Source organism: Chenopodium quinoa, unplaced genomic scaffold (genome assembly GCF_001683475.1).
Source record: "Chenopodium quinoa cultivar QQ74 unplaced genomic scaffold, ASM168347v1, whole genome shotgun sequence".
NCBI classification, from domain to species: Eukaryota; Viridiplantae; Streptophyta; class Magnoliopsida; order Caryophyllales; family Amaranthaceae; genus Chenopodium; species Chenopodium quinoa.
This window is the reverse complement of record NW_018743066.1, coordinates 2,524,078-2,549,253: the sequence shown is the minus strand read 5'-3', so window position 1 is coordinate 2,549,253 and position 25,176 is coordinate 2,524,078. Positions and strand designations below refer to the sequence as shown.

Here is a 25,176-nt window from a genome sequence, read left to right as displayed (position 1 = left end):
GGTTTTTTTTCCTTTTTTTTTTTTTTTTTGGGTTACGAGTAAATACATGAAGATTAGGGATGACAATTTAATCCGAGTTCGATTCGAATCCGATCTGATCCGAAGGAAAAAATCCGATTCGAATCCGTTTAAAACTAGTCTGAATCCGATAAAATAGATCCGAATCCGAATAGGAGGTGGATCGGACTTGGACCCTACGCAAAGTCCGACGGAGTCCGATCCGAGTCCGAATCCGAGAGTATAAGCATATGCTCTATAACTTGGGACAATTATTTGCTTGTTTTGTAGCAAAATTTTGTTATGTAACTTAGTTTATAATTTAAATATGTTATGTTTATACTTTAATTGGTATGACAATACAAGCAATTATAGGTATATGACATTACAAAAAATAAAAATAATAAAAAAAATATTCGGACCATTTCGGAGGTCCGAATAAACGGACCAGATTCGGATCCGAAAATTACTAGTCGGATCGGATTCGGACTCGGATTTTTCGGATTCGGACTCGGATTTTTCGGATTCAGACTTGGATTTAGATCCGTGTCCAGGGTCCGTTTACTAAACGGATCGGATTCGGATTTAGCCACATCCGACCCGAATCCGATCAGTTGTCATTCCTAATGAAGATATGAAGTACATGAAAATAGGTAGGTGGCACATGAAGTTCGTACATTGATACATAAACATCCTAGTAGGCTAGTATAGTAGTATGTTATCCTTCAACGTGGACATTATATGTGGGTTTTAGTTAGAAATGAGGAAACGAGAAAGTCCTATCTTATGACCAAATTCTTCAACATCTTGTTGAACTTGTTGTCTGTACTCTCCAAAGCTAAACTTCCTATAAATAGAAGGCTCTTTGATACTTTGTATAACTCCATCACGTGATGGACACAAGAAATACGCAATTGAAAACCTTTCCACTCTTGGATTTGCAACAACTCGATGCACCACACTCTTATACACACCATTGCTCCAAGCCTGCAACGAAATTTCTAACAAGTTGAATGTTCTAATCGTGTTTGGTTCAAATCACATTTATAGGGCTAATCATATCGAACTCAATTAAAGTATGTTATTTCAAGTCAAGTCTGCCTTGTTAAGTACATGAGAATTGAAATCAAAAGGATAAGTTACCTGGAATAAATCTCCAATATTGACAATAAGGGCCTCGGGATTAGGTCTAACTGAGATCCATTTTCCATCTTTAATAATCTGCAATCCTCCAACTTGATCTTGGTATAAAATTGTGAGGAAGTCACTGTCTGTGTGTGGCATCAAGCCAAGAACTTGAGAATATTTAGGGCATGGAGGGTATCGATTCATTCTTAGATAGCTAGTAGTTGACAAACACTTGTTCTCAATAAAGGTCAATTCATCATGCCCCAATTTTTCAGCCAATATATTTGCCAAATTATTTGACAATTCAAATACAATATTGGCAAACTGTTTCACCGTTGAGCTGCATACAAGAGAAAGGAGAAAAATTATATATACATTGATGTTAGTTTTCTCATAGACAAAGAGTTATTCAATTAAGGCCATTCAGATCTATCTTATTAATAGTTTTTTTACACTAATATAATACAAGTAGTTAATTTTTTTTTTTTTTTTTTTTTTTTTTTTTTTGAAACAAATACAAGTAGTTATTTTACACTAGTATCATTACCTAAAAACAGAAATTGAAAAGGACACATTTAAAAAGCTTTGGATTGGATTTTGAAAGCAAAAAACTGTGGGCCCAATATAAGGGCCTACCTCCTGCTGCACTCGGTGTACTTCACGTGGCTTCACGTGAGGCCCAACCTTTCCCTGAGGCCCAGGCCCACTTTCAAGCCATTTATCCAATACGGAATACATTGAGGATCTTATATACTTTTATACGGTCAGTCCATACGAGCATTGGTGTTCCATAAAAGGATAACAAAGAATCGAAGATAAAAACACACAAAAATGAGTAAAAATGACAGTTAAGTCATTTGTATCAACTCAACATATAATCGATGAAATAACACTGGTTTTAATTAGACAATAAGTAGCACAAAACCAATCAATAGTTGTCTAGGAGACTAGAACCAGTAAAGCACTGTGTCTACTAGGTCATGTTACATGGTAAGAATGATAAAGTCATCGAACCTCGTCGTTAATGTCATGGTGGCATAACACTACCTAACCTACTTCGAGTTCATGTAGTACCTATGCCACTATGCGACTTTGGGACTTTCATAATGTCTTAGTACAAATCATACAAAACCCATGCTTAATACTTGATTAGTCACCAACACGACCCAATATCAACTGTAGTATATATACCAGCTGGTCACAAGATGGTAGGACTTGGGACTTGGAGACTTGGAGTGTTAACATCCTAACAATAACATGTGAACTTTTTTCACAACATAGATAGTGCCCTTTGATTTTGGTTATAAACCACTAAACAGGTAAACAAGCATGCCAGCATGCCTGCAACATGTGTTACAATGTCCACGTACCTCCTGCTAAAAAACATAAAAGTACACATCTAAGCTAATACCACATTCTCCCTTGCTAAAAATCAATACTTTGGTTGATTGTTTAAGATTAGGGAGACGAAGTCTTTTACAACGTATACTCGTATAGAGCAACTGCAAGAACCTACCGCCCCGTTTCAAAAATATGTCATACTTTTTTTTTGAAGCAAAAAAAAATACGTCATACTTTATTGGTGAAACATTACATAATTAAGAACGTGAATTTAATTATGGGACGGGGGAGTAGCTAGTTGGCTAATTGCACGAATATCATTATATCCATAGTGCTTTATGAGAGTGAGGGGTAGCTCAAGTGGTTAAAGCTTCCCTCCCAATTCCAAAAAATCTTGGGATCGATTCTCACCCCCGCCCTTGTGGCTCTCTAAACACAAAAAAAAAATAAAAAAAAATAAATAAATAAATAAATAGTGCTTTATACATCTGTCTTTTGAGTTGTAAGGTTTTTTTTTTTTTTTTTTTTTTTTTTTTTTGACAAGGTAAGGTTTTTAGTTTTTACTGTTTGAAACTCTCTTTTATTTTTACTTCATTTTATTTTGGAATTTCATTTCTCATTTTCATGGTCCAGTTAACTATAAGTAAACTAGGCTTTGATTATCCTGATTATTGATTATGCCTCAAAATCCATGTTAATATCTTTGTTGCACATAATTCCTCCATTTTTATTTTATTGCACTATTAGAACTTTTACACTATTCAGTTAATCTTCTTTGACCATTATTTGTGATCCATTTGGAAAAATATAATCATGTAGGATCTAGTTAGATTCATCTCGAAATGTTCTTTTTAAATATCAATTTTTTATAATTTTTACAAAAGTATAATTGAAGATATTCATAGCTAAAAAAATGCATTGACAAGCTTGAAATCACTTGTGGTGCAATAAAAAGAATATACGACCATGATTTATAAATTTTCTTTCCCCAGAGAAAAAAAGAGGAAAAAAAAAAATTAAATTGTGATGCTTTAGATACCAATAATGGCCCTCTTTAAGACTATTGAAAACATCATCATAGTGTCTTCCAATACTTAATACATTGGAGATGGCTTTAAGCTGGCTAATTTGTCGTGTCCCGTAATTTGAGTTCGAACTAGTTCCATGTACCCTACTAACAATATATTGACATGAACACCTACATTGTAGGCCACCTTCTTTACTCAATTGGGAAGTTTGCCGACTACTCAAAAATGTAAGCTAAGGGACGATGGAGTTTACAATGGAGGTACCCAACAAATTGTTTCATTTATCCAATCAATAGCATAGTGCCACGAGGATTTGAGAGAATTCATTTTTTTTTTTTTGAATTTTGATTTTTTCAAGTTAAAACCTTTTTTTAAAAAAATAATCATATTAATGTTTTCAAAAAAAAATAATAATCATATTAATTACGTACGTAGTATATAAACCCTAATATTAGGTGAATTTATAGATAGGTGTGTTATTCTAATACAAAATAAATGGTATTTTTCTAACGATCTTGCTAACGAGCGTCCCGGGGCGTTAGATAAGGATAAATTATATTGGTTGAAATGATATTAAGTTAGGAATTCATGACAAAATCACGCGTCGTTTGGTGTAATTAATGTTAATTTTACTCTAATATTTACACTTTAATTAATTCTCTTATCTAACGTCTCAGGGGCGCTCATTAGCTTTTGCCTTTTTCTAATTATCTATTACTCCGTACATGATGTCCTTTTATTTAAAAATGATTAATTAGTTGGATGGTGTAAATTTCTAGCAATTACTGTCCAAAACATGCACTTCCAATAATTTCTTACTAGTCTTTTAATCTGTGCACGCGATGCCGCGGATGTGTGCGTGCTCTGGTTGATTTTTGAAAACTTAAAACATTTTGTGATATAATTTTGACCTATGACTTAAAAAAAAAAAAAAAAAAAAAAAAAAAAAAAAACCATTTATTAAGGATTTGTTCATATTTAACGAATTAAGTTGAAATGAACTGAAGGTGAAATGAATATTTCACTCCTTCTCCTCCCCTTGAGGCCTTGACTTGTACTTCTGTATATAATATAGTTTTAAAATACAAATGTGCATATTTCTGAAGATGGGTACATTATGAGGAAGTTTACTTTGTAGTTTGCACTTTTATAATAACAAAAATAAATTAAATATAATTGATAAAAAAACAAAATTATTGAAAACTTTGACATTAGAAATCGACAAGAGAATAACCGGAGTAATTTATTAGGTTGCTTTCACCACTTGATCACATTGATATGATCTAGGTTTGAAAATTAAGAGTTTTAATTTGGTAGAGGTATTAAACTTCGATTCAACCAATAAAAAAAAAAAAAAATTGAATACAATCAACAATATAATGCTTTTAAAGCTTTAAGTCATGATTTTGAGAAAATTGCATAAAAAGGGGGGTTAAAATTAAAAGTCTGTTTCTATATTCTTTATTTTACTTATTAACTTTATTAAAATTTATAGCTGTAATATAAACTTTTATTAATCTGAATTTATTCTTATATAAAATTATTATATTTATCAAAACTTATTTTATTTTATTAAAAAAATGAAAAGTACAATGGTTAAGGAGTACTTTATTTTATTAAAAAATAATAATCATAAAGCCGTACAAATATAGCTTCAAGAAATAAGGAAAACACTTTTGACAGTTTTTTTGTCTCATCCATAAAAAGTTAAGACTTTACAAAAAAATATTGTCAAATTCTTCATCAAATAAAGTACTTGGGACATTCATTGCTCCTTATCTTAACCTACAATGTCCACAGGTAAGAATATTCAGTTTGATTTTAATCATTTGTGAAGACAAGCCCATCCATTGAAAAGATGAACGTCATATCGCACAATTTGTGGTTAGGATTATCATTTAAAATGAGACGAGAATTATCCAACACCTAACCTAATCTAATTCAATAAGTTTATACAAGATGGGTGTACGTTAATTTTATTATAAGACAATTAGTTTGATAGTAACTTTAAGGTGTTTAACTATTTTTATGGTAATTTTAATCCCTTTCAAGGTAACTTTTGATTTAATTTGTTTTTCGTTTGGTTGTTATTTTAATGTATAATTTTTTAAAAAAAATTCATGATTACATATTATAAAGGATAATATGATTTATTTAATACATAATAAGTTTTTTGTAAGATCATATTTAATATTTGAAAATAATAACTTTTGTAGTATAAAGGATAAATTTAAATACTTCAACCCGTCTTACAATAAATTCACAAACACCCGTTGTGTAAAAAAAAAAAAAAACATACACCCGCCTTTTTAGTGAATTTGTACTGTGAACCTAACCTCCTATCACTAGAAAGATCATTATATGTAATTATACTTAATGTGCAACTATTTTTGGTTTGTGAATTTACCTATCGACATTATATACTCTACAAATTTTTATGTAGCATCGGTTTGACAATTAGAGATTAAATGCTAGTCGTTTGATGTTTGAGTTAGCTGCTAACTTTTAGTGCGTTAATTGTGTTAGCTGGTTATATATAAATAAATAAATAAATAAATAAATAAAAAACCTCTTAAATATATATTTCGTTTCGTTTTAATCATCACATTTTCATAAGTACATTTGTTAATATTATGTATGGTTTCAAACTTAATATCTACACTTAATAATAGGCAAAAATTATAAACATAATATATACTTTGTAGATTATTAAGACGAATTTTACAAGTGTACAAGACTGATTTGTTATTTAAGTATAAATCACAAAATGAAGGAAAAGTTAATTATGTGAATTGTGTTAGGTCAAAACAACATGTCAACTATTAAAAATAGAGGGAACAATTGTTAGTTGCTAGCTAGCTACTTTTAAGAAATAAAATGACTTACAAGGATATAATATGACTAATATAGGATAGGGTATGTTAATCACTTAATTTTTTTTAAACATAAATTCAACACAAAGTCTTATATGTGGTTGGCCACACCGCTTACATATTTTAAACATAAATTCAACACAAAGTCTTATATGTGGTTGGCCACACGGTGTGGCGGTGTGGCCAACCATTATAAGGGTTACTTCGTTAGTGTAATAGGGGTTACTTGATCAGCTAGTGTTAAAGGGGTTATTTAGTCAGTGTTAAAGGGATTACTCGATCAGTATTACAGGGGTTACTTACTTACTTGGTCAATGTTGTAGGGGTTACTTGGTCAGTGTTATAGAGGTTACTTTGTTTTTTTATTAGTGGTTACACGATATAGCTAGCCATACACGAGACGGGCTGTAAATTGAAAATCCTATCTTTCAAAATATAAAGCTATATATATAGCTAACTTTTTCATAATTAGAATTTTGAGCTCAAACCTCTGATCTCTTTCGATTCTCTAAACAAAACACTCCCGCCCAGTCGAGGCTAGGACTGATCAAATAAACTCACTTATCTTTTTGCTACTATCTCTCTTTTTACCACAATCCATTCTCAAAGAATTATAATTTTTAAGGGTTTAGTTTACGCTTAGCTTAAATAATCATATCGAATTATCTTTTTAATTCCTAATTAAACTAATTACTTTTTTTTTAAAACCAATTAAATTAAGGGTAATGCTATACATAGTCCTTAGGGCTATATATAAGCATTGAATTTACTCTTGGAAAATGTATAAAGTTAGGAATTCATGACAAAAACACGCGCAAATCGGTGTAATTAGTGTATTTTTGTCATGATTTTCTAAATTTAAACAATTTTCAAGAGTAAATTAAATGCTTATACTTAACTTTGGTGAACTAATTAATTTTAATTTGAAAATATTTAATGTAAGTTTTGAAGAAATTGAGCAATTTTTATTTTCTTTAATTGGACCTATCTTAACTTAGGTTTCTAAAACTTAAAATATTTGAACCAAATATTTAATAAATTAAAATAAGTAAAAATATGGTAAGCCTAAAGCCGCAAGTACACATTATAAATAAATAAACAACCAAAATGATCTGATCTGAATGCATGCATGAGCATGTACCAATAACGTACTTGATCATGAATTTTGTAGGGTAGCACAACACTAAGAAAAGGTACACTATCTAAAGAAAAATAGTTAAGAACGAAGCAATAGTTTTAGTTACGTACCATAAATTGCTAACTTGAGGATTGCAATTGCCAATATTTGTTGAACCAGTGTTGCAAATATCAGTCATAGGAATATGAAAGGCTTCGGACCAAGATAATTGTGTTAAGCAATTTGGTGTAGGAGAACCCCAACGGTAACTTCCAGGAGATAGCCTTGAGTTCATACAATTATCTTCTTTTTTCTTGTTGAATGGTTCCCTAAACACCTTCACTTGTTCCTTGGTCATCTCCTCTAAGATATGGCGCGATATGCCATGGTTCACCACTTGGAAGAACCCCCACTCCCTAGAGGCTTCCGCGATTGCTATCTTGCATTGTTCTCTCTCTTTGGCCGTGCCAGCCACCAGCTGCCCTAAGTCTATTAGGGGTAAGTCGTGCACTTTGATTGTGTTCGTGGTGGGGGTGGTTATGAGGGGTAGTGAAATAATGTTGTGTTTGAGAAAGAGATTCTTATATGTCTCTTCGAATGGAGGTTCTGAGTTGTTTGTATTATGTTCCATTGTTGCTTCCTGTTGATACATGTATAATAAGAGTTTAAATTTAAATGGTACGAGAACAAACAAACAAAAAAAACCTCTAAAATCTTGTTATATAGTTGGATTTTTACATGTAATTCGTATGTATGTATAAACTATATAGACATTGGATGGATAGAGATAGACAAATAGGTTAAACTAAAAGATATTGATGGAGATATAATATATTCAACTAATAATACAATACGTACTTCATAAGAATTTGTGATCAAAATGGCAAGTTAATAACGATTGGAGCTAGTATAATAGTAAAAGACCTTACTAGTTACAATAAGAAGATGTAGAGTACGTTGATCATATTCAAATAGAAAAAGGAGAAGGAATTTAAGGAGAAAAACTAACTTTATAGATGGATGAGGCTAATAAGAAGATGAGTCAGTAGAAGTTTTATGTGTGGATTGCATGTAATTTAAGGAGAGGGAAATTTTCACAAGAATCGATAGCTATTTATACATCTTTTTAGAAACCTTGAGGGTTGTATTACAGTTGGATACCGCTCATTAAAGATAATTCGTAAGGATAAAACGACGTGTGGGCCAAACTAGGTTAAAGTGGGCCTTGGGCCTTCACGTGGGATAATACTTCTTTTAGTAGGTCGTAGTCCAATGAATTTGTTGGATGTGACCTTTGCTAAACTCCCAAATTGAAATGTCATAGAGGACCATATATGTGAAATACTAAGCCACACACATGGCTAAATGGGATAAAAGTTATGGAACGCAAATGAAAAATATTTTGTGTCGTGTTATATTTATTCCTCACTAAAACAAAAGATTGATGATGATGTGAATTTACAATATCAAAAATATGGTTTTATAACTTTTCTGTAAGTAATGTTATATGTACACCTTAGGATTATAAATAATTAAGTATAAGGGTATGTTCCCATTTATTTAAAATAAGATATATGTTCATGATTAAAAATAAAGGCACGGGTATATATATATTTTTGGGTTACATCTTCTTAACGACTCGAGAGTAAGGCCTCGTTTACTTCACCTTATGCTGAATTAAACTTATTTTTAATGAACTGAAATTATTTATGCTTAATATTCTTTTTTAAGGTGAAATGAACAAAGCCTAAGTTTAAACCAATGTTACAATTATAGTTTGATCGAAGAACACTATATATATATATATACATACATATATATATATACATACATATATATATATATATTAACAGACGAGATAATCAAATAAGTTATACACATATTACTTAAACGAACCTTCCCAAAGTGTCAAAATTATTTTGGCAAAATTGTATGTTCACTTTTACTAATTACCTCCCAAAACAACGTATTTTAAGGTTGTGTTGTAAGAAAGGAAAAAAATGGAGGAAATAACGCATTTCGTATTCGATTGAGATTATACAATGTAAATGAACAAATGAATGAAGTTTAGTTTATTTTACGCATTGGCTAGCTAATAATCCTTCCCTATTCCCAGTGCTCAAATTATTTTGATATAATCAAGCGTTTACCTTCCGTAGTAATAGTGTCCGAAAAGTGTGTTACGATAAAAGAAGACAGATGTGGGAAGAATTACAAGTGTTCCGTACAAAACCAAGTTTAGAACATTATAATTTGACAAAATAATAAATATTTATTTTTTCGGAAATAAAGTTTTAAAGGGGGAGACATCAGACATGGTACAATCAAACATCCTTTGAATAAAAGATATGCCTATCTGCAAGATTTTATCTACTACGTATGATCATAGTTCGAACAGGTATACATTACATCTAATACTTCGTATATACTTCCTCCGTTTTTATTAAATTGCAACACACCCTTTTGACACGCATGTTAGGGAAGATATTAGACTATATAAACGGATAAATTAATTTACAAAATTTTAACACCCATAAGAAGAACACACCCTTTTGACACGCATGTTAGGGAAGATATTAGACTATGTAAACGGATAAATTAATTTACAAAATTTTAACACCCATAAGAAGAAAGGAATAAGTTATTACGGTTCAAATTTCATAGCTTAATTCATTCGTTTACCTAATTTAATCATCTTATTAATAAGGGTTATAAAAAATGTGTTGTAAGTATGAAAAAAGCAGAGGAAGTAAAAAGTTATAGTGTACCGAATAATATTTACCATTATCCCTAACCTAGGCTGCGAGAAGGGCCTGCTCTACTAAAAACATATTTCGCAAAAAATCGACACATGTACTTTAGTAACTTGCTTGTATATAGTTGTATTAAATATCCACACTTTTATTTTATTTGTGGTTGTGGAATATGCAATCACAAACACACTAATGCACGACCAGAAATAGTACTTGTTCGAAAATACGAATCAAATGTCACATAACTCTTCTATTTCTATAGAGTAGCCCACAAATACTATTTGCCTATTTGTAATCAAACCTTGTAAATTTGGATTACTAGTTTTGCCTCATTGTGGATTAAGAGCTAAAGACACTTCCACCTGTTAGGAAATTAGGGTGTAATTATGTTTGATTAATGCGGAACAAGTCAATGAAATTAAGAACGGAGAAAAAAACAATAAAGAAGATAAAAAAAACAACACAAGGATTTACGTGGATCGGTCAAAATAGACCTACATCCACGGGTGGGGGATTCGAGAGCTTCTTCACTATAATGGAGAAAGAACGAGAGAATAATACAAGGAGTCCTAAATCTAATGGCTCAATAAGGTATTATCTAATTGATCAACTAAAGAGTCCTTTTATAACACAAGGAATTGAAAGCCTAATAAAACCCTAAGATTGTTCCCCAAGTATACTCAAATAGCCGCCATAGAAAAGATATAATTTTAGGAAATATTCCATCAATTATCCTAGAATAACCTAACTACCGAGCTATAGCTCGGCAGCTAGCTCATGTCTGCCGCAAGTCCTCATAGGGCCGAGCTATAGCTCACTCGCATAGAGCTATAGCTCGCAGCCTCGTTGCAAATTTCCAGCTTCGTCAGGGTTTTGTAAAACGGTCATAACTTTCTCGTTTCTTATCGGAATTGGGCATATGACCTATAGTTGGAAAGCTCTTGAACCAAGATATCACCTCCATTTTGAATCATCTCAAAATCAGTTGTAGTTTGAGAGATATAATCGTTCAAAGTCAGCCCTACTAGATTTCGAGTCACAATTTAACACCACCCATGCCTTATGTGAGACGCCCATGCTTGGGCAGGTTTAGGTTGGTTTCACGTGGATTTTATTTCGTTATTCGTAGGATGTATTTCATATTTTAAGAACTACATATGTATATCCCTTCTTACGGTTAATCCTGGATGATATAAACTCTAAAATCTAAGAGTTCTATGTTGTATGTCCCATTTGTGAGTTTTGAGATAAATAGGTTTAGAAGTCTGAGAGTTATCATTCTATTTTTGTTGATTGTAATTTGTTTTCTTTCAAGATCAATAAAGCTATTACTCTCGATTGCTTGCATATGGTCATATGGACGTAGTCAACGTGTTATTTGTGAACCACGTCAAATCTGTGCATGCTTTCTTGTTTAATATTTTTACTGAATAAAAATTTGTTCTTTCTCAAATCCTATAGAACACATGTGATAGGGCTAATGAAACAACACTAGTACATAATATCTAAGAAAATTAAAACCAAAAAAGGGCTAAGGAAAAAGTGCAAATAAAATTAATAGGACCATGCATATATATTCCTTTTACACGCCTATACCAAAATCATTGAGAAAAGCCAACAATTCTTAGGCAAAATTAATAGTACTACTACAAAGTTATATCCACTATATCGGTAAATAATATATCTTTCTTAGCGTGTGTGGCTTGAACATCAATAATAAGCTAAGAGTTCTTTGCCACACTTACGACAAAAAAAATTAAAAATAATCGAGTTTTGGTAGTGTGACTAATCCTTACGTACGTACCACAATATACTTCGTATAAAACTTATAATCTCCTTAATCTATATACTTTTGTATATGAAAATTATTACTAGTTGCATATAAGGAAGCGAGAAAGTCCTATCTTATAACCATATTCTTTAACATCTTGTTGAACTTGTTGTCTATACTCTCCAAAGCTAAATTTCCTATAGATTGAAGGCTCCTTGAAACTTTGTATGATTGCATCACCAGATGGACAAAGGAAATACGCTGTCGAAAACCTCTCTAGTCTTGGATTAGCGACAACTCGATGCACCACACTGTTGTACACACCATTGCTCCAAGCCTACAAAATTATTTACATCAATTTAATTAAAATGTATTTGAATTTCATATTAGTAGATGACATAGGTCATACAAAGTATCCAAGTACCTTAAATCAAGTTATTTCTAGGTGATCAAGTGTGCTTTAATCATTAGGTTTTAGGAGAGAAAAAAATTACCTGAAATAGATCGCCAATATTGACAATAAGAGCCTCTGGATTAGGCTTAACTGAAATCCATTTTCCATCTTTAACAAGCTGCAATCCACCAACTTGATCTTGGTATAAAATTGTGAGGAAATCACTGTCTGTGTGTGGCATCAATCCAAAGACATGGGAATATTTAGGGCATGGTGGGTATCTATTCATCCGTAGGTAGCAAGTATTTGGCAAACAATTGTCCTCAAAAAAGGTTAGTTCTTCATGCCCCAATTTTTCTACTAGTATATTTGTTAATTTATTCGCCAATTCAGAAACTGTGATGGCAAATTGTTTTACTGTTAAGCTGCAAAAAAAAAAAAAAAAAATATCAAGAAATGCAAAATATGAAAGACATTCTTATATCAATAAACTTGCTTTAAAAATTATTATTAAACGATATTAAAGTTGGTTTGTTATAATGTTGACAAAGTAAGTTAAAATATGAAGTTTGGCTCGTCATCCGTGAGCTATTACGTTGGCCATATTAATTAAAGTAGTGTATCTAGTTGACCTAGTTGGCTATGTCACCACATACTATAACTTAAAAAAATGGTTCCCAAACATAACTTAGGTTAATTCATTGAAAACAAATTTGTTTTTTGGGGGGTAAAAAATTCAGCTGGGCTCAAGTCAATGAAAAAATGAAAAGGACAACATTCTAAATGCCTAAGATCTTGAGAGCAAAGTGTAGCTGGCTGTAGGCCCAAAGCTAAGGCCGGGCCTACAAAGTAATTTTTGATTTTATTTTTTTCTGCAATCCTTGTGAAATTCACGTGGTTTCACGTGAGGCCCAACTATGGGAGTGGTGAGTATCACGTGAGGCCAAAGCCCACTTTCCAGGCTAAAGAGAAAATCATGAAGATCCTACTAGTTTGGAGTTTTTGACCTGACCAGCTGTTACTAGACAGTAGAAAGTATTTTTCATCAATATAAAAAGCTAAAAATAAATACTTCCTCCATTTCAATTACATTACAGCAATGAAACTGGATCATTTACAAAAATATAACTTTTAAGAAACTTATTTACGGTTTTGCATTGGAATGACACTTATTTACGAAAATATAGTCCACGTAGGCTTGGAGATATATTTGGGGGACTTTTTTTCTTTAGAGACAACCCGCTACCTTAAGTAGCAGTTATAGTCTAAAACCGCTACTTAAGGTAGCCGTTTGTCATTAGTACTCTTAGTAAAGATACATTTAATCAATTTATGAAGGGTAAAACCGCTACCTCAAGTGGCGGTTTTAGTACATAAACATAAACCGCTACCTGAGGTAGCGATTTTACTTTGAAAAATAAAAAAATAAAATAAAAACTTATCCGAGCCTACATGGACAGTAATTTCGTAATTAAGTTTCATTCCGACGCAAAAGTGTAAATAAGTTTTAAAATAACCATACTTTCGTAAATCATCCCAATGAAACTTTTGCATTATTTATTACTCTTATTTGACCATATAATATAATTTATACGTAAAGCAAAATATAGTTATTTGAAATCCTATTGTCTCATAAAATACATATATACTACCTCCGTTAACTATTATTTGCAACAAGGAGGTATTATTTGTGAGATATAAAATATTCCTTTGTTGCAAATAATAAATAATAATTAACGGAGGTAGTATATAAAATGGGTTTTAGAATGCGTAATTTCATCCTTATTGGAATATTATTGGAACAAAGAAAGTATAATTTAATAAAAAAAAATTCCTCTCCTCCAAGTAAAAAATCAATAAATTCCACATCATGATTGATGATTCCGGAATTTTCATTATTATATATTTTAATTGCATAATTGTATTTCATTCAAGTTAGAAGGAGAGATTTTGAGCAATAGTTTGGGTTTATAAAAAGTGATAATGGATAAATTATAAAATAAGTGTTGCAAGCATAATTTCCAAAGATAGGCCAGGTATGTATGACCAGAATAAGTTCACATTGTAGATTGATGTATCAATAGTTCAAAACATCGATAAAAGGTTGAATTGTTTAGAATTTGAAAAGAGATAGGTGTTTAGATTATACAAAGAAATAAACCTTTTTACACTTGGTGGCATTGACATAATCTATTTGGGGAGGAGTTTATGGACTTAAAAAAAAATGTAATTAACCAATTGACTCGTTATCATAAAAAGAAATGATACTGTTGTTCAGAGAATATAGTATAAAATAGGTAGTAGTATTTTTTTACATTCTACGATGTTGGCATACCTGATAAGAGAAATATCTAGTCTAGACTTAAAGAACAAAGTTCTATATAAACAATTGATTTAAATTTTTAGCTTATGACATTTAAGTGTCGACAAAAACTTATAACTTTGCCACTTTAATAGCCCATGTGAAAGCGTAATATGAAATAAATAAAATAATCATAATAGTGTCACCTCATCACCAAACTTTTAAATGTTTTTTACAAAATTTCCTTCTTCCACGATATTCCATTAACAAATGTAAATGAAGATTAATGATGAAAGTGAGAAGATTAAAGTGAATTAGCTTCACCATAATTCTTAAGACAAGACTTTTCTTACACATTTACGTCACGAGTACATTTCTTGATCTATCACCTAGCTATTAAACAAATCGTGAAAATTTAATAAAAAAAAAAGTTGTGACTTTGATAGGGTGTTGATATTGGTTTCAAATCAATGTAACTTTTGTGTTCAACAAGAAAGCAAGCCACACAAATGAAGTTTCTATAATATAAAGTAATCCTTTTTGGTAAGTTTTCGTGTCATCCACAAAAGGATAACACTTTAGAATTGCCCACAATACGATTGATATTTTTCTTGGTATGTTCATCAAAGAAATTCTTGTGGCATTCTATCTCCTACTTTTCTTATCTTATTAATCTACAAAGTCCAAGGATAAGAAAATCCGCTATTTTTGGAGGCAAACCCCAGCATTGAAAAGATGAACGTCATATCGCATAATTTGTAATTTGGAAAAATAATAATATTAAATGAGGTGAGGATTAAGAACACCTAACCCAGCTTAGAATCACACAAAGAATATCATTATGCCTATTAGTATCTTGTGTGTAATATAGTACATAACTTAGGTCATAGGGCTAAAATTTCATTCCACTTGATTAAAGTTTTTTTTTAAGGCCCTAATAGGCTAATATGTCCACCTATTTCAACATAAAACAAGTTCAAATACAGTCTAATAAGTTAAGAAATGATAAATTAAAGAGAATTAAGTTCTAAACATCTAATAATAAGAATTAATTAAGTTAACTCAAAGTCAATTTACAACTAAAATAGGTTACAAATAGTTCATATGAGTTTAAGTTATTAGTTCAGTTAATAAGTTCATATGATTGAAAATCAAATTCATACCCTTAATGAAACCTAAGTCTTAAGTTTTTGACATGTCTTCTAATATCAATGTTAAAAGAGCTTAAAACCCATTGTAAATCCACTTAGGAGGAGTGGTTACACTTTATAAGGTAGTTACTAATATTGTTACCAATTGGTTTAGTATGAAATCTCATAGGGCTTTGTGAATCAAACTCTCATTCTCCTTGTTTAAATTGTTTAGGCCCATTTTATGTTATTAATAAACACATGTATACATTAGGGTCTGTTCACTTCAGCTTAATTTCAGTTCAGTTCAGTTCAGTTCAGCTCGAATTAGTTTAGTTTAGTTCAATTCATCTCCTAATTTCCTTCTCTCATAAAATATTAATTTCAATTCATTTCACTTCAGATCAGCTCAGTTCAGTAAATGTGAACTAGCCCTAAGTTCAACTATCATTATCTTTAATACTAGTATTAGATTGATATTACCTACAAGAACTTGAAATTTTAAAAATCTATGTTGAGACAAATCTAAGAAAATCTCACTTAAACTTTAATTTGTATTTAGCAGAAGCATTAAAATATATATGTAGTGCACGACAAATTAAATTTACAAAGATCAATCATAACTATACATTTCTTTATATGTAAATCATAACTATGCATTTCTTTATATGTATTTTCTTGTTTTAGAATGTATTTTCTTGTTAAATAATAATCAATAAATACTCAAAGTAATTAAAATATATAAATAGATTGAATGGTCAAATCGCTGCAAATAAAAAGAGATATTCTGAAAGGCAAAATTTGTCAAGGTGCAATGCAACACTACAATTGTTACGTACCATAAATTGCTAACTTGAGGATTGCAATTGTCAATATTTGTTGAACCAGTGTTGCAAATATCAGTCATAGGAATGTGAAAGGCTTCAGACCAAGATAATTGTGTCAAGCAATTTGGTGTAGGAGAACCCCAACGGTAACTTCCAGGAGATAGCCTTAAGTTCATACAATTATCTTCTTTTTTCTTGTTGAATGGTTCCCTAAACACCTTCACTTGTTCCTTGGTCATCTCCTCTAAGATATGGCGCGATATGCCATGGTTCACCACTTGGAAGAACCCCCACTCCCTAGAGGCTTCCGCGATTGCTGTCTTGCATTGCTCTCTCTCTTTGGCCGTGCCAGCCACCAGCTGCCCTAAGTCTATTAGGGGTAAATCGTGCTCTTCGATAGTAGTGGTGGTGGTGGGGGTGGTGATGAGTGGTTTAATGCTGTGTTTTAGGAAGAGGTTCTTGTATGTTTCTTCAAATGGAGGGTCTGATGATGACCTATTTGCATTACGGTCCATTGTTGTTTGCTGTAATAAAGGAGGATTAATTAATTACTTTGTTCATATATTCAAATAGAAAAAAAAAGAAAAGAGCTATCTAAGGAAAGTAAAAAAAAAAAAAAAAAAAAAAAAAAAAAAAAAAAAAAAAAAAAAAACTAACCTAGTAGAATTGGAGAAGAGGCTTACTAAATATGAGGTAATTTAAGTTTTGTGTTATGGATGGCGTGTGAAAGTATAATTTTTTTTCATGAACAACGATATATATTTATATTAAGTTATGAGATAGAAGCTTTAAAATGATATTATGGTTGACTACAGCTCATTTAACAGAGTCAATATGACAGTGTGGTTTTTGTGGACCAAGATATAATTGAAAACGTGTCATTACTTAATTGTCAATCTTGTATAACTCATGACTATTCATCACTCTAACTAGGTCGACTCTGGCTACACACATGATACTTGGCTAAAATTTTGGGATAAAAGTTTTGGGAGCATATTCATTAAAATAAAGCATTGATAATAGAAGCAAATATGTTGTAAAAAAAAAAAAAAAAAAAAAAAAAAAAAAAAAAAGCAAATAAAAGTGCTTTTGCAAACTACTCAAAAGTCATGGGTAAAGTGACTAAAGTCATACTTCATATTGAATACATATATTTCTGGTCAGAAACTAGGATTGGTCGCTATAATATCAAGAAAAATCTGTGATCAATTATATTATTCACATGACAAATTGAATGTATGGCAAATAGGTTCTTAGTTTCTTACCAAACATTACCTTGTTTTAAAAGTGAGAATGCAAGAATACTAGTTTATAAACTTTGCCTTAACGTAACTATATGACACGTAGTGAACATGTTCAGACACAGTAATAGACATACAATGCACACAATTATCGACATTCATTCATATAGATAGATCTACAAACATAAATGATGTGAATAAGAGTAATCCAATATAAAATATTATACTTTTTGTGTCAATATATATATACACTTGTGGAATTCCAACACTGGCGGATCTACATTGGAACCCGGGGGGCACGTGCTACCCCCGAAAAAAAAATGTATAAAAAAACCTTCCTCCTAAATACTTGATAACTATTAGACAATGCATATATTACATGAATATTGAATTTGCTTCAGCGGTACAAAGCAAGTAATTAAAGCTTCCTTTGAGGTACCCTGGAATCAGTGGTTCAATTCTCTCCCCAAGCACATTTTTTTCCATTTTTTTTTTCTTTAATTACAAAGCAAGTAATTAAAGCTTCCATATTTTTCCTCTCAATATTTTGCTCATTTTTCTTCTCATATTTTTTCTCATTTTTATTTTTTTTTTTACAACAAACACTTTCTTTTTGGTTTATTATAAGTCTATATTTTTTTATTTTTTTTGAAAAAAAATCACTATCAATGCTTTTTTTTTTCCACCCCAAATAGTTTTCCTCTTTCTTGACATTTAAATAGATAAGATAAAATTGACTTCCAGCAAATTTTGATTCTTTTCCAAATTACTTTTTACTTTCTTGACATTCATTTTAAAATACATTACATAAAAATAACTTCCATTAAGTTTTGTTCAACAATAATAATAGTATGAAATATATATATAGATTATTCGTCCGTGAAGAAAATTAGTAATATCTGATAAATTGACTAATTTTATTTTATTGTAATATGAAATATATATTTTGATAGCTATTATGTTGTACATGCATAATTTTATCCACAATAATAACTCATAGCAAAATGTATAGATAGTTGAATTAACTTGATGTGTTATCACCATCTTAATTATGCAAAATCACAATTATGCAAAAACTTTAAATTGATGTGTTATTACCATCTTAATTAAATTTAGTTTGAGTTTCATGTTCATAGGTGTATATTGGTTAATTCGTCCCTTTAATTTTTCTACTATGCGTTTAGTGCTACCCCTAATTCGGAATCCTGGATCCGCCACTGCTTATTATCACTTCCATCCATTTTCATTTCCAATTTGTAAAGGATTTTTCCTTATTTATCTGTCATGGACCTCATGATCCTATTTTCAGTCCACTGTAATTCACACTTTCTTTCGTATCATAACACTACATATTAGTATATTACGGAGTACAATATTAGCATAGTTATGAATTACACATTTACACTTAACAATAATATAATTTCTGCTGTTGAGTGCAGTAACGTACTCCCTAATAAAGAGTTTGTTTCTACAGCCAAAGTAAAGTTGGTATCATAAAAAAGAATTTTTTATTTTTATATTTTTTTCCCCATAAGACAATGCATACAAGTTTTTTTTTCCCTTAGTGACATAGGATTCAATTATAAAAATTGTACTTTAAAAAAATTAAAAAAATAAAATAAAAATTGTATTTTACAACCTTAAAGTTATGGAATTAAACCTTAATTGATACATGTCAAATTGTCAATAGAACAATATCTCTTACTCCGTACTACACACATACTTGTATATATAACCAAAAAAATTATTTTTTAGTATTATTCAATGACATTGGGGTTCAAGTTCATAGAAAAAAAAGGCTTTTGGGAAGGGATTTGTTAAACGTCGCCCGCAAATCTCCACATAAAGCCCACAAATATTTTTACTTTGACTCTTTTGCCCTTTTTCTAATTTTTACCGAAACCGTAATTCACTCTCACGAAGAATGTGGAGCTGGAGTGGATCGCCGAGGGACACCGAAGAGCCGTCATCGTCGCCGGAAAGCGAGATAATCCGGGGGAAAAATTACGAAAAGTAGGGGTGGCGTCTGGTCAGGACGCCGCCACCATGACTGTGGCGTCCTGGCCAGACGCCACCCCTACTTTTTGTAATTTTTTTTTTTTTTTTTGTAATTTGTTATTTATTATTTATTTTTTTTTCTTTTTTTTGTAATTTTATTTAAACTTTTTGTAATTTTTTTTAAATTTTATTTAAAATTTTTGTTTTTTTAATTAAACATTAACACAAAAAATTCTGATTTAAAAAAAAATATATATACATTAGAAATAAAAACATTAACACATAAAACAAAAATATTAAACATTAACAAAAGAATTCTGATTTTCCAAAAAAAAAAATATTAGACAAAAAAAAAAAAAAAAAAAAAAGTGGTAGGGCGCCTGGCCAGGACGCCCAGCCCCTGGTGGTGGCGTCTGCTCCGGCCGCCGGGACCAGGGGGCTGGCGTCTGACCTGGACGTCCAGCCACGGCGGTGGCGCCTCTGGAAAACGCCACAACCGTGGCTAGGCGTCCAGGTCAGACGCCAGCCCCCTGGTTCCGGCGGCCGGAGCAGACGCCACCACCAGGGGCTGGGCGTCCTGGCCAGGCGCCCCACCTCTTCTGGTTTTTTAAAAAAAAAAAAAAATTTTAAAAAAAACCCTGCCACCGTGAGCCGTCCTTCCCTCCGCCGCTGTGGCCGCCAAGTCCTTGCCTTGCCGCCTCAACATTGCCGTATTTTCGGGTGATTAGAGTGTGGGTATGGGTTAGATTTTTTTATTTTAGGTTTAGGGCAATAAGGTAAATTCAATATAGATTTGTGGGCTTTATGTGGAGATTTGCGGGCGATGTTTAGCAATCCACTTTGGGAAAGGCATTCCTTTCGTAGTTTCCTCCATTAAATCTAAAAGCCTAATTTCGATTTAATTGAGAAGCCCCATCGTTGGGGCATCCAACATTCCAACACATAGATAACTTCATTTTTGAAAAATATGTGCTAAAGCAACTTATAATTTATTGTTTATGCAATTTTTTTTTTTGAAACAAAGTTATGCTTTTTTATTTTTAACAATAAATACAAAAATATAACAGAAAATTAGTAAAAACAAATTTTTATAAGTAAAGATAAGATAAACTTAACGTCTTACCTATATTTAACACAGTATCGTGCGTGTGTTAGTTATGGTTACTAAACAATTGATATTTTAGGGCGAATCGATCTTATGAGTACTTGGTTTTGTGTAAACCACACCCCATATATAATTTTATATGCTGAAGCAAGGCTTGTTTAATTGGTTGATAATTTACTTGGGGTAATTAGTACAAGAATTAAATTTATTTGAATTATTGTCCCTATAAAGCCTTTTTTTCAAGGATTGTTTCACAACAAATCACATACAACTATACAAGCACCTTAAGGTGGTGAAATTGTAATGTCAAGCATGTACTTCATAGTATGTCTAGCAAACACACTAAATAAAGGCACCTTACACATCTTACATTTTAAGATGATGAAATGGATTGAGATGTTATTTTGAGAACCCCATCTAACTCTATTTTTTTTTAATTTAACTCCAGAGTTACTAATTGTAGATCGATGTTGCTTTCCAGATTTTATTATGAAGTCAAAGGCGTTTATTAATTGTAGATCGACGTTGCTTTCCAGATTTTAATTATAAAGTCAAAGGCGTTTTTAACAAAACCCTACCAGCTTTCTTCAAAACCAAATTAATATTTCTCCGTTCTAAATTAGATGACACAGTTTGACTTTGTGCACTATTCACATAACTTGTTTTGACTTCATTTTGTGATTTTGTGATGAAAAAAACATAATCATCATATATATGGGGTTTAATTAGATTTGTCTCAACATCTATATTTTAAACTAGTTAAGACCGGAGTCATGTTCGGATTTAATTAATGTAGTGATATTTAATTAATACACATTGGTCATCTATTTCTTTTTTTTTTAATATAATACATATTTAGTACTAAAAAAACAATAATAAAGAGAAATACGGTCATAAAATATGGATGTAGTTCATAATATAAAGTATTCAATAATTAATAATTGAGATGTAGTTAGATGAATAATATTATAATTTTGCTATATATGCTTTTTAGAAAATATAAATATATTTACTATTTTAAAAATCAACTAAAAATTAATTAACAAAATATTAAAAATAAAAAAAGAGATTTAGAAAGGAAATTCCCTCGAAAAAAAGTATCACTTTAGAACAGTAGTATAGATCAAATATCAAATTTTTGTAATTTTTGCTAATATGTAATAAAGGATATACATTATAAAGTATGCACTGACAAACGTGACTAATGAAATGAATCATCTTATATGAAACAGAGATTGTATAAATGAAACCCTAAACCTAGTATATAGAGAATGATTTCAAAATTGAATAGGGCTTTTTTTTTGAGAAAATGGGGAGAAATATTTATAATCACGTGTTATGTGTAGCTGGCCACATCATGTGACCGCTTATAAAAGAACAAAGTGATCCTTATAACACTGATTGAGTGACTGAGTAATCTTTGCAATATTGACCAAGTTATCTTCTCAATACTGACCGAGTAATCTTTGCAATAATGACCGAGTAACCTTTCCAATATTGACCGAGTAATCCCTATAACATTGACGAAGTAACCCTCATGATGATTGGTCATACGGTGTGACCAACCACATACTAAGTTTGTGAATGTTTATATCTTTGTAAAGAAATTGGTTCAGGATTTAATTAAAATAGATTATTGATACATATTACTCCAATATTCTACAAGCTAGTAATAACAAGAAAATGGGAAAAAGATTCAAGTGTATTACCTTTTTAACAGCATTTTTCCTGATGTGCTCCACTACCTTAGCAGAAGCCATTTGATTCTACAAATATACATAAATTAGTTTTAAAAAAAATTTACCACACAATTATAATATAATGAAAGTATAACATATTAACATCTAATAATCTATAACAAGTACTCTTACAGTATATAACTTTTTTTTTAAAAAAAATCACCGTCTAATAACAACTATTCATCAGATCTTGTAGATTTTGCTCATTACTTTATATAACTATATATACTTTTTCTATAAGGTTTTGCTCTTATTTCCTACAAAGTTTTAATTAAAGTTTGCAGCATCACAAAACCAACAACAATAAGCTTATGACGCTAAGGTTCTTTTATAGATGTGTCTAACCATATTTCTTCACATCATAGTTCATACTATACTCAATTTACTGAATTTATTGTCAAAGGTACTAATTTTCCACTGAAAACAAAATGTGGCTTATTATTACTTTGTCATAGAAGCTTCTTCCAAAGGTATACCTATCACATATGTCTAATATAATCTAGACTTTGAACAAGCACAAAAAATTAGCTAGACATCACCGACAATATTTTACATTTTGCAAAAATAACTCATATTCATCTTAGGCCCAAAAAATCAAACTTCAGAACATAATCCAAAAAACCAACGTGTTTTTAGTCGTTATTAGGTGTAACCTAGTGGCCTTTAGCCACGAACTTTTGTTGTTTATACTTTGTACCCTATTTTCAAGTATTCAAGTCACATCCCTCCCCTTCCCTCTCAAAAACTTTTGAGTAAAAGGTTATGTTAGTGATTCACTAGGATAAAAAAAAATGAAAATTTGGGGTATGAAGAAATAATTGAGCACAATACCTTAAAACGTATAAGAAGATTTCTCATACAACAATTGTACCATACAACGACAAAAAAACACATGGGATTTGATTGAATTTGCTCTTTATTCATCACTCGTCCTATATATATCTTCAATAGTATGGTAGCTAAATGCATTGAACAAATTTTGAATACTCTTCATATTTTCACGTTGTGAATCATAATTTCACATTCAAATGAGGACAAAAAACGTGGGGGGAGAGAGAATCTAATCTAACTAATAATGATAAGAAAAAAAAAGGTCCTACTGTAATGTCATTGTTGCATGAAAAGAGGCCACCCAATGAGGAAATAAAGAATGAAAAAGAGAGAGAGATCACAGAACAATTAGTATTATAATCATTACACATTAATACCGATTTAAATATTTACAAATGTTACTATAATTAGAGAGATTTCTGTTTTCTGATTTAATATAAAAAAGATAAAAATAAATACTTCGTAATTTAAAAAGAGTAGCATTTGTTATTACCTTTAGACAAAGGCAAGAATTTAACTAAATTCTATTTTCCCCATATTTCACTAATAAAAAAATGTTAAGAAATTAAATATAAAATGGTAACAATAATCATCCCTACCTACCTAACCTACACTAAACCCTGAAATGTGACTTTTCTGTCAAGAATATGCTTGTTTTGTTTATATTCTGACTTTTCATTCATAGATAAGTCAGTTTTGTTTATGAACCTTATAGAACTGAACACAGACTAGTATTGTTATAGTTTAAATTACCAAAATTTTACACCATATGAGTTTTATCATTACTTCATTAGTACTCTGTATTATCTTTTATATGCCCTACACTTGGTTATACTTCTATGTTTATGAACCCTATAGAACTGAACTTAGGCTGGCGTTGTTATACTTTAATTTACCAAAATTTTACTTCATATGAGTTTTATCCTTGCTTCATTATCTTTTTATATGCCCTACACTTAATTATACTTATATTAGTACTACTTTACTCACTTACACCAATTGTCACCATATATCATATAAACAACACAAAGGTTATTAACAAAAAAATTGCAAAAATATATGAGTAAGTTGAAAGAAGAAGCTGGAATCATACTGGAAATTAAAACTTACATGAATGGAGATAGATGTAGGAGGAGAAGAGTTGGGCAAGTGAGCAATGCAAGAATGATGTGAGGAAATATAAAAACTGTGTATTATATTTATAGAAAAAGGATTGGTTATTATTATATAAAGAAGCTAAGGTTAGATATTTCTTTTAATATACTTGTATATATAAGAAGCAAGGAAAAGAGACTATATACAGTGAATTTAAAATAGGTGATGCAAAATCATAGAAACAAGGATTGAGGGTTTATGAATATAAGAAAGAACACGCGTCTTTGTACGTGATCATAGAAAATGAAAATGAAAAAACTTTAATTTTCTGTAGGCTGTAGCAATATGTATGTAAAAGATTGCTAAGTTTTTATTTTTTTCGAAAAATATTAAATAAATATAGTACTATAATTCGGTTACCTATGTTTGGAATTAGATATGAATTGTTGATATAGTGAGAAATCATTTTCACTTTATTTGTAAATTATAATTATGGAGGAGAGAGA

The 25,176-nt window shown here is 30.8% G+C and overlaps 2 protein-coding genes across 3 annotated transcripts; both read right to left on the bottom strand.

The window, feature by feature from the left end:
- Positions 1-25: 25 nt before the first annotated feature.
- LOC110731394 (gibberellin 2-beta-dioxygenase 8-like) lies at positions 26-8,118 on the bottom strand. Its single transcript, XM_021911257.1, has 3 exons — positions 7,616-8,118; positions 1,141-1,465; positions 26-984 (listed from the first exon to the last, which is right to left on the bottom strand). Exons 1-3 carry the CDS (start codon positions 8,113-8,115, stop codon positions 748-750), a joined length of 1,062 nt encoding a protein of 353 aa, XP_021766949.1. The 5' UTR covers positions 8,116-8,118; the 3' UTR covers positions 26-747.
- Positions 8,119-12,051: 3,933 nt separating this feature from the next.
- LOC110731393 (gibberellin 2-beta-dioxygenase 8-like) lies at positions 12,052-24,966 on the bottom strand. Of its 2 annotated transcripts, XM_021911255.1 has the most exons (5): positions 24,686-24,966; positions 22,715-22,771; positions 16,674-17,185; positions 12,503-12,827; positions 12,052-12,345 (listed from the first exon to the last, which is right to left on the bottom strand). In XM_021911255.1, the coding sequence occupies exons 2-5, from the start codon at positions 22,763-22,765 to the stop codon at positions 12,109-12,111; spliced, it is 1,125 nt and encodes a 374-aa protein (XP_021766947.1). In that variant the 5' UTR covers positions 22,766-22,771; positions 24,686-24,966; the 3' UTR covers positions 12,052-12,108. The 2 variants fall into 2 exon arrangements, with proteins under 2 accessions (XP_021766947.1, XP_021766948.1); XM_021911256.1 differs by lacking the exons at positions 22,715-22,771; positions 24,686-24,966 and adding an exon at positions 17,319-17,671.
- Positions 24,967-25,176: the final 210 nt, after the last annotated feature.

What these genes read in the sequence shown, in the direction of transcription:
- LOC110731394 (XM_021911257.1), bottom strand. Translation starts at nt 8,115, where the DNA reads ATGGAACATAATACAAACAACTCAGAACCTCCATTCGAAGAGACATAT. An exon ending in CCTCAAGTTAGCAATTTATG is followed by an intron (nt 1,466 to 7,615) that starts GTACGTAACTAA and finishes TCTTGTATGCAG; the next exon opens with CTCAACGGTGAAACAGTTTG. An exon ending in ATATTGGAGATTTATTCCAG is followed by an intron (nt 985 to 1,140) that starts GTAACTTATCCT and finishes ATTTCGTTGCAG; the next exon opens with GCTTGGAGCAATGGTGTGTA.
- LOC110731393 (XM_021911255.1), bottom strand. Translation starts at nt 22,765, where the DNA reads ATGGCTTCTGCTAAGGTAGTGGAGCACATCAGGAAAAATGCTGTTAAA. An exon ending in GGAAAAATGCTGTTAAAAAG is followed by an intron (nt 17,186 to 22,714) that starts GTAATACACTTG and finishes CCTTTATTACAG; the next exon opens with CAAACAACAATGGACCGTAA. An exon ending in CCTCAAGTTAGCAATTTATG is followed by an intron (nt 12,828 to 16,673) that starts GTACGTAACAAT and finishes TTTTTTTTGCAG; the next exon opens with CTTAACAGTAAAACAATTTG.